The 19,028-nt window shown below is 39.0% G+C and overlaps 1 protein-coding gene across 2 annotated transcripts in view; it reads left to right on the top strand.

Moving 5' to 3' along the window:
• Positions 1–19,028, top strand: part of ARMC3 (armadillo repeat containing 3) — a 64,502-nt gene that overhangs the window by 37,788 nt on the left and 7,686 nt on the right. For both annotated transcript variants that reach the window (XM_038129747.1, XM_038129748.1), the window contains 5 exons: positions 5,153–5,402; positions 6,551–6,687; positions 10,106–10,274; positions 11,143–11,243; positions 15,336–15,401. In XM_038129747.1, the coding sequence (XP_037985675.1) occupies positions 5,153–5,402; positions 6,551–6,687; positions 10,106–10,274; positions 11,143–11,243; positions 15,336–15,401 (723 nt within the window). The remainder of the gene's footprint in view (positions 1–5,152; positions 5,403–6,550; positions 6,688–10,105; positions 10,275–11,142; positions 11,244–15,335; positions 15,402–19,028) is intronic.

Here is a 19,028-nt window from a genome sequence, read left to right as displayed (position 1 = left end):
ACTGTTTACAACAGTCAATTGCTTTTGAAAATAATTAAATCACAAAGTGAAATTTTTAATAAGTGCAGAAGACATTTATTGGATGTGATTATTCTGATGGCATAACAAGGCTAATGAAGAATACAAATACATTTAAGGAATAAAAAAGGAAGCTATTTCTTCACTTTTTAAGACTTCTGGTTATGATATTCTTTCTCAGACAGAAATTGCATAAGAGAGCTGGATCAAAAATGCCTTGTGTGAAAAAGAAGTCATACGATTTAACACAGATAGAGTTGATTTTAAAAAATGTGTGTAATTAGATGCATAATTCTTATGCATAATTTACATGCAATTATGTATGAAAATGAGCTATGCACAGGCATAAATGGCTAGCTAAGCACCTCACACACAATCACAGTAATTTTGCACAGAAATTAAACATGCAGTTGCAGACACATTTGAAAAAAATGAAGTCCAGTGAGGAGGAAAAATTTGAATTTTTTCTGAGCAGGAATTGTATTAAATCCTCAGTCAGGAGAGGGGGAGTAAACAGTATAGAAGTGAATAAAAATATAATTGATTATAAACCAGTTTATGTTCAGTCATGGTAGAAGAAACAAAACCAAACATACTTTACCATTTTTATGAAGTGCCAATCTCACTAGTGTAAATTTAGCGCAATCCTGAGTAAACAGTGGTGTCAAGCTGTAGAGCTCTTCTCCTCTCTGTCCCCTCCCACAGAGGTTGTTTAGCTTGGGGGTTTTAGGGGCAATCTTAGTGTTTTCTGGCAGCTCTCTGAACACTCTTAGTTGCTTTTTCCCTTAGGCTAGACTTTCTCTTCAGGAAGAAAAGCTAGCTGGACCGTTCCTGATGCTCCAAGTAAATAATCTGTTATTTTTCTTGCCGTGGCTAGAAGGTTTGATCACAGACCAGAGCTTTTATGCCCCTGTGATGCCAACAAAGAGGTGGTTCTTGCTGCAGAGTGCTTATAGTACTAAATGTAAAATGAAGTGTGAAAACCCCACAGGATTTTCATCAAATTTTTACTGCTGATTGTTTTCACAACACACTTCCAATATCTGAGCTTTCCTATCACACGCCAGACAACTAAAGCCACAAAATACTCACTTCAGTGACATTCATACACATCTCCAAAATGTCTGTTAAAAAAAAGTTTGTGTTGGGAAGTTTTTGGTAATGATTTTGTTGTCAACTTTTAATTTATTTTTGCAGTGAAATCAGTAAAGAAAATGTTTGTTTATCCTTGGCCTCTCAGCATTTATTCTTTGAGTCTTGTGTTATCTTTTGAAGAATTTTCAAGAAAATGTCTTAACATTACAATGTATATTTAAAATGAATAAATTAAATATTTATTATAACCTTTTAATATTTGTGTTCCCAATGACAGCTGAAAAATATTTTAGCTATTCTTGAATACAGTAATTTGAATCCAGTTGTAATAAGAATTTTACTGTTTCACTATAAAGAGCATGCTTAGGGTCCTTAGGATACCTGAACTGTGTAGACTTTAATTAAGGTAAATGCCTAACCCTGTTAGGTTGGGCATTCTAAGGATCATAATATATGCTTATAATTAATAATATTTCAATTATTTTAACTTAAATTTAAGCTCTGCACATTTCAATTATTTTAACTTAAATTTAAGCTCTGCAATTCCTACACCTGTCTTGTCTTTTTTTTTTCTTCCTGTTTGTACTTCACATAGGCAGCTTCCACTTTTGAGAAAAAAAATGGTCATGTGGCAGATGCAACCTCCTTTTTTTCTTCTCTTATTGTCTTCTTTCCTTTTCCCTAACCTCTTTTCTCCTTGTTTAGGAAAGTACGTACTTTGAATATATACAACACATGGAGGGAAATACTTGTGGATTTATTTAATTTACTTCTTTTCCACATCAAAAAGTGTATACTTTTTTTCAGCTAAACCAAGGCTCACTTCTTCCTTGAACATATAGTTCTGTAGTGGAAGCACTGATAAATTGCACAGTCTCAGTAGCATGTGTCTGAAGGAAAGTGTTCTGGAGAGTCTAGTGCTGATCTGCATTAAGCAAAGACAGAGCTGGTAAAAGCATTCTTTGACTTTTGTTGGCTCATAATAAAAAAATTACACAGTGCATGTCTCTGCCTGAGGTAAAAGGGAACAAGGACCTCCATACTTAGTGTTGTGGTATTTCAGCACCTTTAACTTAGCCATGTTCATTCTCTCAGCTCCTTCTGAGGTCAGGTTCTGTGGCCCAGGGTGACAGTGCTATTTCTGTGTTCTCCAGAGGCCTGTGGAGTAGGAGTGAGTTGAGCTATGGATTTCCCATTCCTCCATCTTCTGTGTGCATCTCTGTTACCAGGACACAGCACTGGCCTCAGATGTTCTTGCCCTCTTAAAAACTTATTGTCAAAGGTATTGGTTACCTTCAACTCTTGTTACCAGCCATTGTCCCTTTAAACAAATTCCTTTTGCCTTGTGCTCAGATGTGCTCCTTGATTATACTATATGCATGACTCTGGGATTCAAAACGAGTCTGCGCAGAAGTAGAACGCAGCATCGAAATAAATATGTATGATCTTCTAAATCAGTGGTTCTCAACCTTTTTGAAGTTGAGTGGCACTTGAGAAAATTGGCTGTGCTCTGTACCTTGCTGAGGTCAGCTCTGAGCTCATGAGGAGCCGTCACCTTGCTCTTTTGTTAAGTGCTTGTGTACTTGCTGGTTTTATGGAAATTATAGTAAATCTGCTTATGATGTGAGCTACGTCATTCAGTGCTGTGTATCATTCTGTAGCCAGTCTCTCAGGGACTGTATGTTTACTAGGAGATCCTGTGGGAGAATATGTGTATTCTTGGGTGTACTATAGGAATAGTAAGTCGTGTACTTACTGCAGAAATATTGGATATACTACACCTGTGAGATGCAGTGCTGCATTTTATGAGTAGTGAATCTGTTCCATAAATCCTGGAATTTCTGTGTATCTCTTGTAAAGAAGAAATGGCTTGATTTTGCTTTTGTTTTTTTTTTCCTTCCTGGGTTAGGTGCGTGTGAATCCACTGCATGATGCAGTAAATCTGATAGCTCATGGGCACTCAGCTCACTGTGTGCAGCTGTGTGTGTATAGTGGGTCTCACCCAAGCTGTGCCAGCAGGTACCTCATGGCATTGTTACACATACTGTTAATGTGATGTTTTCCAGCAAGCCTGTGATACATGTGATGTACAGCTCATTCTTACATGTGCAATCAGCATGTCCAGAATTTCTTCACATACAGCAGCCTGGATAGAGCTACAAGTCCTGAAGCTGAAAATTTGGATAAAATTTTCATGGGCAAGATAAGACAGTATTAACCAAATAACTATAGTGGCCTTAGCTAAGTAAAAAACCCAAAACAACCCCAGGAAAAAAAAAGCCACCCAACAAATGAAATATTTTCAGCACTTCTTGATCTGGTCAAGTAGGAAAGGGGAAGGAGGACACACAAAGGGAAATCCAGCTACTTCAAGGAAGACAGAGGGGTGCAGTGTGGGACATCTGAAAACATGGGATTTACTTTGGAATAGAGACCAAAGTGCTTGCATTAAAGCTACTGGTGCTCCAGCAGGGTTAATTAGGCAACACCAAACTGACCCTGTATCTTAATGCTGCACCTTCAGTCCCTAGATTACTGCATTTTCCCAGGTTTTCTAAACAAGTAACTGCTGTCTGCCTGCCAGATACTGTTAGATCCGTGCTCCAGCGCTGCTTGTGAGCTGCCACTGCCTTGCATCTGAGGCAGAGATGAGAGTAACAAACCCCATTAGGCTCTGCTCATTCATCCCAGGTATGCTCAGGAGCATCTGTATCCCCCCCTCTGACCATGTGGAGATATTTGCACTAAGATGAGTTCACCGTAAGACCTACATCATGTTGCCCATGTAGTGAGATTACTTTATTAATTATCATTAGTGGCACAGGTTGGCATGTATTCTACTTTCTGTTCCGTTTGCATAAAAGTGTGACTGTCAGCATTCCTCATGGGGTTTTTTGTTTGGTATCAATGCCAACAGTCTTTGGTAGTATAGTGATTTTTTTATATGTGATACTACTAATCTTGGTTTATTTTGTAACCATGAAAGTTATCCAAATATTAGTCAAATTTTGATAAGGTACTGTTACAGTAAAGGATTTTCACATGCAGATGTCTTCTATTACTGTGTTCACAGAAATTCTCAAGAACTTACAAAAAGTGTAAACTCTTTTTTTGAAGATTTTTTATGGTTTTGATGTAGACGACATGTACTAATAGAGGGTATGAAAAGCAGTTGCAGTGAAAATTCAGCTTACCATCTGTGCATTTCCATTGCTAACAATATTGCCAACTTTTGTTTAACAAACAGATTAGCCTTAAGTAAAATCATATATCCTCTAATAGTACAGCTCCTTACACCTTCTGCTGTCTCGTGCTCAAAGTTGCTATTTCATTAATAATGCTTCTTCAGCTATTTTTTCCTTTGACTGTTCTCTAACTTAAATCTATGAGGTTCTCCTTAGGAAAAAATCCCAACCATCTTCCCCAACATTATTTGAAATAACATTAACATATATTGAAATAACAATAAAATAATAGATTATTTTGCACATCTATCTTAGAACTTGTCCACAGGAGTATTTGTTCCAGCACTGCTGAGGGGCAGCACCCTTCAGCCATGGATGCAATATCATCTGGTAACAGAAGGAATATGTAAACTGGATCCGCTGCTGATAGACTAGATAGTCTGGATACTCTGTTCACTATAATCCTCATTAGTAGTGCTAGAATGTTTATGGGGAGAGGTGGTAAGAGGCTGCAGAAGCATTTGCCTGGAACTAAAGATACAGAAATTCTGCACCTTTGAAAAGATGCAGCATTAAATTGACTTGTTCAATACCTCAGAAAGAATCCATATCCTTGTAAGTTAAAGAATCCAGAAGTTTGTGACTTGGTTTGTCTGCTGATGTTGTGCATCTTGAACTTCTCACCATGAGTCACATAGAAATCACACAAACGCACATTTATATGTACAGATGCCTACATATGTATATATGTAAACCTTGAATTGTAATACTAGTTTAGTTGATAAAAACAGTGTACTAAGAAGAAAAAATAGTCCTAGAATAACAAATATTTTTCTCCTTTTTCATTTTGCTAGTGTTGTAGCTGAGGTTGAAGGAATTGCGCCACTAATGAACACCTTGAACGCCCAGAGGGATGGAGCCATTTCCAACGCCATTGCAGTGCTCACAAATCTGTCCCTGCAAGAGCCGTTCCGTGTCAGTATCCAGAGGCAGGGCATCATGAGTGCTCTTGTGGGACCACTGCGCTCAACCAACAGCCAGGTGCAGAGCAAAGCAGCGTTTGCTGTGGCTGCCTTTGCTTGTGATGCTGATGCACGAGCTGAGGTAAAACTGAGGTTGTGTTTATTGATGATGTTTCTAGATCTGAGGTGGGAGTTATAGTAACCAGGAATCTGTTGTGCCTGACCTAGAAGTCCTGAGCTTTCTATGTGGTAATTTATTTTTGTGATACTTGTTCTGCTAAATATAACTCTGTTTTTTAGGAGATTTTGGAAAAGGTTTTCTTTGACTTGAATTTTCACGACTGTGTTTGCTTGCACCAAATTAATGCTTTGCAGCTTTTCAATTACTTCAGTGAGCTTTAACCAGGGCTAAATCTTGATCTGTATATTTAGGAGCATTAAACTTCAAGGTTTCTTTCAGCTGCAACTGTCGGCTCAACTTTGAAGATGGGAAGTTCAGTCCTCTTTACTCTCCCTCGGTGTTCGGTTGCCCATTTTCAAGGCCTGAACGGCAATGTCTGACCTTGATTAATGAGATACTGGATGTGCATGGAGTAAATGTATTTCAGACAAAACTCAAAATATAATTAATCCTTTGATCAGTGACATCCAGGAAGTTGAACTCTTCGCTGTTTATGAATTGGTCATAGTATTTTCTTCTCATAAATAAGAATGATGCTATGTGCATTCATAAATCATAAGCTAGGGTTTTCTCATGGGTCAAGGCTATTAATTAGGACATGAATAAGGGGCATAGATAATTAATCTACCTCTTTCAGTGTCCTTAAAATGTCTTTCTCTTCGAAAATCCAAATGAGCAATATTTCCTCCAGCATGTATAGGAAAGATACTGTAGCACACAAGAGAATAGGATGTTAATAAGATTGTCATGCATACAATACAAATTCAAATGTATTGTGATGTAAATTAGTTGCTAGGAGGCACCAGAACACAGAAAAAGCTGTGTAAGTCTCTGTGGCAGTCTTGGGTTGCATAGTCTCTTAGGGTTCCACACTGCAGCCTAATAACTGAAAAGCAGGGCAGAGCCAGAAGGGACGACTGCCTTGTACCACTTAAAAGCTCCAGCCTATGCAGACTTCACAGAAGCACAGAATCCTCATAAATTACATTTTTTTCAGCCCAGTGTAGCTTTTCTACAAAGCTTGAATGTTTTGGGAGGTGAATTTCACAAGCTGTTCTTGCTGGAATAGATGAAATATATAAGTGGCAATGTTTTCACTTTTTTAATAGTTAAGAAATGTAGGTGGGCTGGGACCACTCGTTGAATTGCTGCATTCCAGGAATGAAGAAGTCAGAAGAAATGCCTGTTGGGCTGTTATGGTCTGTGGAAGTGATGAACTAACTGCTGTTGAACTGTGCAGGCTAGGGTGAGTAGAAATACTATCAGAAGTAAAAGAAAAAATTTGATGAGAGAACTCAATTTAAGTCAATCTTTGCATATTTATAGCAGAATAACAAAGCTTTCTGATAAGCTGAAACTACTTTTGCACGACAGATGTTACAGATGAAATGGTATTGATTTTAAGGAACAGAATCTTCTGAGCCTGTTGAGAGAACTGTCTAGAATTATAAAACATTTATTGTTTCTGTGACTGAATTGGGCTTTACACTGAAGATAACTTATATCAGTCAATATTAGGGACTACAGTGCCCCATACATGTGAAAGTGAAATAAAGGTTTCAGACTAAGTTTAATATACAGTAAATTGTACTTACTACACACAGGCTAGATTTGATTTAAAAGCTCTGGTTAACTGCAGGTGTGCTGAAGTGTCATGGAAAAGTAGGTCTGTTTTATTCTTTCTTAGGAACTCCCAGGTCCATATATTAATATCTGAATTACAAAAATCTGGTTTAGGTTACAAGAATTATGACACAGGACTCCTCAGACAAGGCGACTCTTTTAGTTACTGTTAAATTAAAATATTTGTAATTGCCCTGCTCCCTCTGCTGGGCACTTCTCTGGTGACTGCACAGATACTTTAAACCCATCTATCAGGGAATTTCAGAGACTCTCAGAAATTCATATCAGGAGGGGCCCTCAAAGGTGATATTATCCATCTGTCCTGGTGTAAGACTGAATAAGGTACACTGACATATTTTGGCAGGGGTAAATTTGGGAAAATACTGATCCTGCTGGAGCTTGACAACTTTCTGAGGCAACCTGTTCCAGTGCTGGAATATCCTTACACTTGGAAGGGGTTTCTCAGTTTTAAATATCCCTTTAAAAAAGTCATGTTGTCCTGCTTTCAGTGAGATTGAATAATCACTTTTTATAGCAAATTGAGTTTAACTCACTGAATTTTCTCATTTTTCATGTCCCTCTTTTTCACGACAAAGTAAAAATGTTGGACAAGTTTTGTTTGTATCATTTCATCACGCATCTCTGAATTTCTCTAATTTTTATGCCCTTTTGAAGTACCATCTCCCAGCCTGGATGAGGTACTTCAGGTGAGGTCATACCACCATCAAATAAAGCTCAGTAATTGTTTTCTCTATCCTGCATATGACACTGTTCTTATTTAAACCCTTTTTTTGACAGTATCTAAGCAGGACTCCAATTTAAGTGTCCTTCAAGTTTGACAGCATATTATTGATAAGAATACATTAAGCAAAGTTTTTCAACTAGTCAGGCACTACTACATGTTATTTTCATGTAGATCATATTTCCCTGACCTGCTCATGAGTATCCAAGTAGGAATAAGTGAAAAAACTTACAAAAGTCAAAATGTATCTCAAATTCAGCTCATATCTCACATCTACTTCTTCTGCCTATATGTTGAGTCAATTACCCTATTGCAGCAAGGATCAGACTGACTTTGCATGAATGATTCTTGACAGATACATAATGGCTATTTCTCATCTCTTGTTGCTTGCCTACTGATGGTTTAATATTTGTTATGGTGTTCTTTGGACTCTGAAATTTGGCTGACTGATCTATATTAGAATTTCCTTGTTCATAGTTTTTTTCAAAACTGGATAATAGTTTTGCCCTTCTCCACTCTCCAGCCACCTAGCCTAGAATTTTCCAATACAATTATAAATAGTTCCAAGGTTTCTTTTGCAAATTCATAGAGTGTATGAGGTAAGTGTCCTCAGGGACTACTAACCATGTCTCCTCAAACTTATCCTAGACATTTTAAGACTATTATTTCTACCTCCTTGTTAATATTACTGCCAGGCATCTGCTTGAAACCTTTCTATCAAAACTGAAGCAAAAAAGGTATCAGACTCTTCAGTCTTTCTGTGCCATCTGTTATGAGTTTTCTTCCCACATTGAGTAATAGATGTACATTTTCCTCTCTTACTTGTAGCATGTGAAACATTTATTTTTGTTTCAGTCCCTGAATAGTTGTGTCTCACTTTGCCTGTTTATCTTTCAGGTTTGTCTCTTACTTCTTCTATTTTGTTGGAAGTGTCAGTGTTTCTAGTTCTATTTGATTCTTTGATTCCTGGCCTTCTTTTTTTTCTTTTTTTTTTTTTCTTTTCAACTCTTCATGGAATTTTTGGTGTAGCTGTTTTCTTTGTCTGGTTTTGGCTTATCTTTCTTCCATATGAGGGTAATTGTGCCTGTAATGTCATTTGATTTAGACCCTGCTGTACACATTTTGCCTGCCTTTCTTTATTCATTTTCCCCTTTAAAATTGTTCCCTGTGTTACTTGCTGATTATCTGCAATATGCTGTAAATATACAGCCTGAACTGCTCTTCCACTATCTTCTCCCACTTCTCTCTTCTGTAAGAAAAGGATGTCATTTGCCTTGCCTGAAAAACTTGTTTTCTGGAATTCATCTGAATTTATCCCTTCAGAAGTCTACATTGTCGATGTCCACAGCTGAGGATGCCTGTGTAGTTCACAGAAATATATATATATATATATATGTATATATATATATATATATATATAGTGTATATATAAAATTGATTCCTTGGGACATAAAGAATATCTGCATGTATGCATAGTCACACACAGATATTTTAATATGTGCTCATACACACGCATGAGAATATATAATCCTTTTTTCCTGGTGTTTTTTTCATTCCTGAACAGTCTTAGAACTGCAGTATGCAATGTTTTCCTGATTCAGTTTCCTTTATTTTCTTAGTGATGTTTTCCTAAGTTTTTCAGGTCAAAAGTTGTCAGTTTGTGGATTTAAGCACCAGAAAAAGCTCAGGAAATTAATTCCTGTCCTCCCATGTCACCATGTTACTATTTGTTTCTATGTCTATGCTGCAAAAATCCTGCCATTCCAGTGGTGTTGTTACAACTCCTTGTGTTTCCATGCTTGTTCATGTTTAGCATATATCTGCCAGCTGTGTTCCCCCAAACACAGTAACAGTGCTAGACCAGAAGGATTCACACATTGCATAATGCACAACTGAATCTGCAAATTGCCTTGCAGCTGAAAAGAGAGAGGGAGGGAGAGAGGTTGCCTGGACTGTATCATATGGTCAGCTCTGATCATTATTCCTTTTTCATGTTTTTTCTCCCAACTTCTCTGCAGTGCTCTATAGCATCCTTCTAGATAAAAGGTTATGGCATCCTGTCTGCATTTCTTTAGGTAGCATTTAACTACCTAAAGGAATTGCTTTGGCTTTTGAGCACTGTTTTCCTTCCCTAGAGAAGGAATTCTGTGTGGCACAGCCACTCCTTGCTGGACCAGAGGGCACAGCAGGATCAGCACTTGGGTCTTGGCCCTGGTAATGCTGAAAACTAACTCTGAGCTGTATAATAACATTTAATTAGTATTTAATGATTAATTAGCCTTTGTATTTTATTTATCAGTTCTTTAGACATCCTAGAAGAAATTAATCTGTCAACAAAGCGTAAAAATAAGTTTAGTGAAGCTGCTCTGGAAAAGCTACTTGATAATAATCTTTCCCAAAAGTACAGCCGGATGGGATATTTATCATCAAGTAATATCATTACTAATGGATTCTATGATTGTGGTCAGGTAAGCTGTTCTAAACAAATTACTCTGTTTAGAAAGAGTAACATTTTCCTCTTAATTTAGAAAGAGTACTGCAGCAACAGCCAAATTCTGGCTACAGAAAATAATTTGTAGTCTTGTCCTGAAATTTCACAGCCGTTATAGAGATCTCTTTTGATTATCTTTCTTAATGGATGAAATAATCTTCATGGTATTCCCTAGTTGTGATCTTCCCAATCCTATCTGAGCTGTTCAGACCCTTCCAGATCCTTTCTCAAACTTTAGTTCTTCTGATCTCTTTCCTTGCACTATACTTAATGCTAACTTGGCATCGTATGACCTATGGACGTTTTGTTTGTTAATTTTTACATAAGGAAGCAAAGAGTTCATATTTTCACCTCGGTCATGACCCTTTCTTCTCACAAAAGAAGTGTTTGTGTATAAAGTCTGACTCCAGTCTCACTTATTAGTGCTGTGCTCAATTTAAATCTGAGAGGAACTTTTCAAAATACCCAGATAAATTACAAATACCAGTCTTACTGACAATCAGTGAAATTGCTGCTCCTAAAGCACTTGGTTGCTTTTGAAAATTCCATCTTATTTCAGAGGCAGGAACATTTCGTTATTCTGGAACTGTTTGGAATGCTTCAAACCAATAACTACAAGCTAAAATATTTATAAACAATCTTTTCTAAGAAAAATTAATTAATAAAATGCAAATTGAGGTGAAAATAATTTCAGATATTTTTAATAGCTTTATAAGTTCTTACATAGTCTTTGGTTTAGAATTAGGAATTTTAAATTACTGTTTAGGTATATTTTAAATAGATTTTTTTTCTCTGCATCTTTAACTGAACAGAAAACCTTATATTTTATGCTAATTTTCTTGTAGATAAAACGTGGAGTGAAATTTTTGTCGTTGGAAGAACTAAGCAAGCAAGAGCTTACTGACCGTAGGGCAATAATCGTCATTAATGCTAAACCCCAAGAAATGTGAGTCATGTTAGATCTATTAGTATTTGTTATAATAGCTCATCTTATTAATGGTTTTCACTGTTTCCAGTACAAACTTTATTCTATCTATCTATCTATCCATCCATCCATCCATCCATCCACACACACACATATATAAATAAAGACATCAATTTTATTCCCAGCACAGTGCTTTTATGTCCTAGGAGGCAAAACATTCGTATTTTATAAAATAAGAATTTGGAAAATAGCTTATTCAATTGAGTTGCTTTATTTATCTTAGCCTCGAAGACTCATTCATTTAACTCTCTTTGATTCTTGATGATGGGACACCCAGTGTTTTATTAGCTATAACAAAGCTTGTCATCTGCTGTAATAATTATGTCATCTGAGCTGAATGTCAACATTCAACAGTGAAAGCTATGATTTGATGGTACTCTTGTACAGACAAATGCTTGGAATTTTAAGCACATCATTCCAAGGGGTGGGACAAAGCCAAGCATTAAGCTCTCAGGCTTGATAAAGAACCTGTGTCCATTTCTTCTCTGTTTAAGTTGAAGCCAGCCTAACAAATCTTCTTAGATTTGAATGCAGGAAATTGGTATTGGGCTTGTTTAACTGGGAACCATTTCCTGTAAACAGTCTCACAGATCAAAGATCGCTCTACCAACATTTTGCAAGTCCAAAAACTTCTTCTCTGTCAACACATCACATATTTGGGTTACAGTATCATTAGCTTCCCTTTTAAGCTTGTATATGACACCATAAAGTCTGGGAATATCTGTGACAAATTAGACTTCCATGCTCTTTGTTGATCCCTCGAGCTGTCTTTAACTCTCAGGTCTTCATTCTTTGACTTTGATACAGCTTCTTGCTTTTGCACATTGGCAGCAGCCTTACTCCCCAGTTACTTTTGTGTTCATCATTGGGCATTCTCAGAAGAAAAAAAAAAGAGTTCTAGCACAGGAACTGGTAGGGCTCATTGGCAGAGCTTTAAACCAGCATGGAAGGGGAAAAGAGATAAAGCCAGGCTGGACAGTGATGGGTGATGGGATGGGGTGTCAGTACTTGAGGAAAGGAGCACTAACAGGATCCCTCAATCTGCCTCAGGAGGTGTTGGCTACAATGCACCACACCTGAAATGTTTCCACACTAATGCACCCAGCAAGAGGGACAAACAAGGGGAATCCAGGCTTTGGCCCAGTCCCGGAGATCTGACATCGCTGGCAGGAGAGAAACCTGATGGGATGGGTCCTGTGCCTGGAGTGCCCCATTGGATGGTTACAGGCTCTTCAGGAGGGACAGGCAAGGCACGAGAGGTGCAGGGGTGGCACTCTATGGAACAGAAGGGGTACAATGTATGGAGCTCACAGCTGCCAATGGCACAATTGAGAGCTTCTGGATAAGAATCAAGGGACAAAGAAATAATGGATTCCATTGTGGGAGTCCACTACAGACCTCCTGGACAGGACAATGACAAATTATTCTTTGAGGAACTAAGGAACTCTTCCAAGTCAACTGCCCTTGTCCCTATGGGAGACTTCAACTTGCCAGAAATTAACTGGGAACATCACACAGCTGGTACAACCCAGGCCAGAAGATTTCTAAAAGCCTGAATGACAACTTTATGGAACAGGCTTGGAAAGATGCCCTCCTTGATCTACTCCTTGTCAACAGGGTGGATCTTGTGAGCAAGTGGAGATTGGAAGCCATTTTGGCCACTGTGACCACAAAGATATCAAGTTTAAATCTCTGTTAACAGAAAGGAAAATGCAAAAATTTTGGCTCTGGACCTGAGGAAAGCAGACCTCACACTGCTCAGGGAATTAGTGAGTAAGATCCTCGAGGAAAAAAGTTTTTGCAGATGCTCACATCCATCAATATTGGTCACTTTTTAAACATCACCTCCTAAGGGCACAGGAGCAGGCAATTCCCAAATGTCAGAAGTCAAGCGTACAAGGCAGAAGGCCATCTTGATTGAACAGGAATCTTGTCTTAAAAATAAAGCAAAAAAGGAAGGAAGTGGAAGCAAGGTCAGGTGACATGGGAAAAACACAGAGCATCTGCTGGCCACTGTAGGGAGAAAATTCATGTGGCCAAAATTTGGCTGGAGTTGAAGCCAGCCAGAACTGCAGGGGACAAGAGAAAGAGTTTTTTCAAATATGTTAATGGCAACAGGCAGTCTAAAAACAACATTGTCCCATTACAGGATGAAGATGGTCTTCTCACAAATAGGGACAGAGACAAGGCAGAGGTGTTTAACACATTCCTTGCCTCTGTCTTCAGCAAGGATGGTGGACCAAGGGTGCCCTGAGCTGGAGGACCATGACTGCAAGAATGGTCAACTCCCAGTCAACCCTGAAACTCTGCAGGATCTGCTGCTCCAGCTGGATCTCTGCAAATCTACAGAGCCTGGTGGAATTCATTCAGGAATCCTCAAAGAGCTAGATCATGTTATTGCACAACCTCTCTCAGTGATTTTTGAGCAGTCTCGGGAATACAGAGAAGTCCCAGCTGACTGGAAGCTGGTGAATGTCCTCATTTTCAAGCAGTGCGTAAAGAAGGATCCCAGAAACTACAGGCCTGTTAGCTTCACTACACCAGTGCCTGGTAAAGTTATGGAGAAGATTATTCTGGTAGGTATTGAAAAAAACCTTAAAGACAACAGTCATTGGTCACAGCCAGCATAACTTCATGAGAGGAAAGTCCTGCTTATCCAACCTGATTTCCTTTTGTGACAAGGTAACCCATGGGGTTGATCAAGGGTAGTCAGTTGATGTAATGAGATTTTTGGATTTCAGTAAAGCTTTCAATGCTGTCTTTCTCAGTGTCCTTTGCACAAGATGTCCAGCTCACAGGTGGATAAACACACCATGTGATGGGTGAGCAGCTGGCTCATGGGTCAGGCACAAAGGGTTACAGAGAATGGGGTGACATCAGACTGGTGACCTGTCACTACTGGGGTTCCACAGGGCTCCATCCTTGGCCCTGTGCTCTTCCACAGCTTCATCAATGACTTGGACCAGGACTGGAAGGAACACTAAGCAAGTTCACAGACGATACAAAACTGGCAGTTGCTGTTCACTCCCTCAAAGGCAGAAAGGCCCTGCCGAGACCTCAACAAATCAGAGGGCTGGGCAATCAATTACCAACCATTGAAGCTCAACATGGGAAAGTGCTGGATTCTGCACCTGGGATGGAGCAACCCTGGATGTACAGACAGCGGAATGAGATGCTGCAGAGCAGTGCCATGGAAAGGAACCTGGGGGTCCTGGTGAATGACAAGTTGAACATGAGCCAGCAGTGCCCTGGCAGCCAGAAGGGCCAGCCCTGTCCAGGGGGCATCAGGCACAGCATGGCCAGCAGGGCAAGGGAGGGGATTGTCCTGCTCTGCTCTGCACTGGGGCAGCCTCTCCTCAAGTGCTGGGGGCAGTTTTGAGTGCCACAGTGTAAGAAAAGTATTAAATTGTAAGAGAGTGTCCAAAGGAGGGTCACAAGGATGGTGAGGGGCCTCTAGGGGAAGCCATGTGAGGAGTGACTGAGATCACTTGGTTTGTTCAGCCTGGAGGAGACGGAGGGGAGACCTCATGGCAATCTACAACTCCCTCATGAGGGAAAGGGGAGGGTCAGACACTGATCTCTTCTCTGTGGTGATCAGTGACAGAACCCAAGGGAATGGCCTGAGGTTGTGTCAGGGGAGGTTTAGGTTGGATATTAGGAAAAGGTTCTCTTCAGAGGGTGGTTGAGCACTGGAACAGCTACCCACAGAACTGATCACAGCACCAAGCCTTACAGAGTTCAAGAAGTGTTTGGACAATGCTCTCAGGCACATGGCATGACTCTTAGGGATGATTCTGTGCAGAGCCAGGACTTGGATATGATGATCTTGATGGGTCCCTTTCAACTCAGCATATTCTGTCATTCTGTGATTCCATACTTCATTTTTGATCCCTGAATTAATGCCTGGTTTATTAGTAGTTATGTTATTTCTTTCACTTATATACCGCCTATGACTATATTTATTATCCTTTAAAATCCAAACTCCATTTTCATAGCTTCACATGCAAATATTAACTCTGCAAACAAATTCAAAAATATCTTATTCTGTTTCAGTACTGTAGAAAAGCTACAAGAAGTATCACCGTCTGTTTCAGAAAGAAGCAGCAGAGAAAAATCAAGGTATGGTTCTCAGATTTACTAGTTGTCAGTATTGTGTTATTGCTGTAACACTAGAAATAGAAGTCTGAGAAAATAGTGACCTATAGGTTCTGAATGGAGTACAAATAGTTAAACACAATGTTAATTATATTTTTGGAGTCTTTCTTTCACCTTGTATTTGCAGTAATATTCCTTTGTCTATCTTAGTGATCATTCTTCCTCTCTTCCCGCGCTGTATTTGAACAGCTCACACTTATTTGCTCTTTTTTTTTCTTCATTGTCCCTTGGAAGCAGTGAAATACTGGTTTTTTACCATTAAACAACCAAGACACAGGGAAATTACAGTAGAAATTCCTTCTCAGTTTAGAACCTAAACCCATAAAATGTTCCTACACTGCCTACATGCCTCCTTATTTCTAGATTAAATCTTTTCCAGTGCAGCTGACAGATGACTAAAAGCTGAGAAGTGTGTGCTCAGAGCTGCCCTGATTTTTAGGCAAGTAGCCTAAAAATGCTTCCCTCTTGCAGCGCTTGTCCTGATCCATACGATACACTAGGTACAGTGCTGCAGTCTGTCTCTTCATACCAAGTAGATCAGAACCTTTACTCTTGTAGTGGAAAATTAATTTCCTTCTTTTACAGAAAGAGGATTTGAGTCTTTCCCTCACACCTGCAGAGAGCTGACCACAAGATATTTGGGGTTTAGCAGTCTCTTTGTCGTTTGTTGTAGCTGATCACTAATGATGAGGTGTAATGAGCAGGGTGTTTCACTTGAGATTTTCAGGTACTTAACTCTCCTTACTCTCACCAAGACCATTTAGTCCTTGTCCATTATAAAATACTTAACCTGTAGTTTGTTCCTGTGGAAGGAAACTGAGCCATGGTCTCCCAACTGTCCTTCCTGTAAGACAGCAGCACAATCATGACCTCAACAGTGCCTTCTGCAGAAGGCAGGTGTACATGCCTGATTCCAGGGGAATCCAAAAGCAGTCCAAATAGAGCCTCCTTGCCATCAGTGGAATGGTCTCTAGTCCTTGTTAGGAATGTGATACAACCTACACCTGTCCTTGGCTTTTCTGTTAGGTAACTTAGTGGGGTGACTGTTTATCATGCTGGTTTCTGTGGGTCCCAGTCCTAACTTCCTAATTTTCCTTTCTTTATGGTAAAGGGAGCCTTGGCAATGGCTAAGGGCTGTGAGCTCTAGTCAGTGATGGACATTACAAAATGCTGAGTGCTGCAGGGTTGGAGAAGAAGGAGAAATGGTGTGTCTGTTGTAGGAGCTGGTGTACTGGGTTTCCACTTTTTATTTTGGAGCTCGTTCATGAACTGTGATACCCTACTGTCTGTACAGGTGTTTTAGTGACAGAGATAATGGCTGGTTTCTGACACTGCTTGTATATTTCTGTGTATGATTGCATCTGTGCTTGAGAAATGAAATGTGCAGTAAGAAAATCAAGACAAAAATGAAACCTGCTTTTGATCTCAATAATTCAGTGGTATCTCCAATAGAGGAAAATCAGAAGTTACCTGGACAATGGTGTTCACTCAGCAAAAGCAGCACTAGAGAAAAAGGCCTAAAGTATATACTTTGAGTTATATTTTAATAGTTTGAATTATATCAATTTGTTTATTGCATGCAAACATATGCAAATTATTGACAGACAAATAGCTACTGACTGTGAATGTTTGAGGTTTTTACTTAAATCAGGATCCAAATTGTCAGACTAGTCTATGCAAAAGTTATTGACTTACAAGGCAGACATTTCCATTTGACTAGTTATTTGGACTGCAAGCACTTCTGAAATTCAGTTTAAATCATTTTATAGTAGATACCTGAAGTGGATTGTATGAATTGCATTGTGGAAAGTTCCTGTTTCACGATGCACCAGAGTAGACAGAGCAGCTTGAGTGCCTTAGGGGTCCTGTCCCAGTTTCTGCCCCCTCCCAGGTCCTGCTGCTGCCCCGCGTGCCCTGCTCATGACCCACTGTGCCTCTGCCAGTTTAGTCAAAGGGAGCAGAGGCAAGGGGACATGCTGAGCCCCAGATACTTTTTCTCTGCTCCAGTGGGTAGTTTCTTCACCTTAGATGATGCTCGAGAGTCATAGGCCATTTTGTATAGTCTCATGAGCTGGCAGACCTGTTCTGACAAGATAATATATTTGTTTATTACAGTGTGTGATGAGGATTCACTTGGATAGTTGCTTTCTAATGTAATTTATATCACTTACAGTGTAAATGACTGCTCTGTTTGCAACCATAACTCCTTTGAAAAGCAAAAAATTTTCTTTATGAAAAAACAAATACCTGACTCAATTTCCCATAGTAAACCTTGCAGGGGTACAAGGACTCCTTTCTTCAAGTATGAAATAATTGCTTTTGAATGTCATGATCAAGTTCTATGATTTATAACCCCATTGTCATTCATTTTGAATCCATAATTCATACATCATTATTATTATTAATTTCTGAGATATATGGGAGTTACTTGAAGGTCAGTAGCTGACTCCAAGTCTCAAACATGCTTAGACTTCTTCCTACATATTTTTTCCTTTGATCATATGTTTCTGTTCATTATTATTTTGCAAAGTACTACTGAACACTGTTTAAAACCATTGTTTTGAAAAAGTGATACTACTTTATATAAACCATAGTTGAAAGCCAAGAGAAAGGGCAGTTGTAATTGTCTGCTAGAAATGTTTGAATTAGATGTGAGGAAGTGCCTAGTTGATAGTTTGACATATATTTTCATTGACAGCAACATTTTTAATCAGGCAGTTTCATATCTGATATACACGTTGACTGGGCTAAAAGATTGTATTTAATGTAGACTAATAAATGTGTATTTATTCCCTCCTATGTTTCAGTACTGCATTTAAGGAAACACTTCCCAATGCTCATTTGCTCCTTTTCAGAAGAGAACTAGGGCATTTAAGCTATGCAAAATGGGAAAGAACATAAGTGCCATGGATGCTTTTGATGGTAGAATATGGTATTGGTTGCCTTCTTCCTCCAGCCGATGCTCTGGTGACCTCTTGGACTCTTGTACTAAAGTTGCAAAGAATCAGAAACAGATTGGAGACTATAAAAGTGCCATGAGCTCTCCTTTGCAACATTCCTCTGCTTTCACAGCAAGTAGTCTCACGACTAGGAAGACAGCTCTGAGAAATGAGAGTGATTTTTTTTCTGATGTCACAATTTCCACTGGCAAGGATATGGGGGATTAAAAAAAGAGGGCAAGAAAAAAAGGCAGTAGAAGTCTCCTTTGGAGGTTGCTGGTTATTTTATAGCACTGAGCTGTAAGACAGCAGCTCCACACTTCCTTATGAGATAAGGATTAGACAGATATGATGAACTGAAGAGTTGAGAAGTAAGACAGAGGCAAGTGTGGAAGACAACCTTAAATCAGCTATTCCATCCTGGAACACAACATAGTCATACCTGAGAGAAATAAGCAGCAGCAAAAAACCCAAACAAATCACTGTTCAAACCCATCTCTCTCAGGTGTTTTGTTCCTGAAAATTGTAAAGGAGGAGAATAAGTGTGATTCTAGAGTAATTTGAATAGATAGAAATAGGAAACAAATTCTCCTATAGCGCTGTAATTTAATGGTGCACTTCTCATAGAGAAAAGAAAGTACTGGAAGGATAG

Source organism: Motacilla alba, chromosome 2 (genome assembly GCF_015832195.1).
Source record: "Motacilla alba alba isolate MOTALB_02 chromosome 2, Motacilla_alba_V1.0_pri, whole genome shotgun sequence".
NCBI lineage: Eukaryota > Metazoa > Chordata > Aves > Passeriformes > Motacillidae > Motacilla > Motacilla alba.
This window is presented reverse-complemented; position numbering and strand designations above follow the sequence as displayed.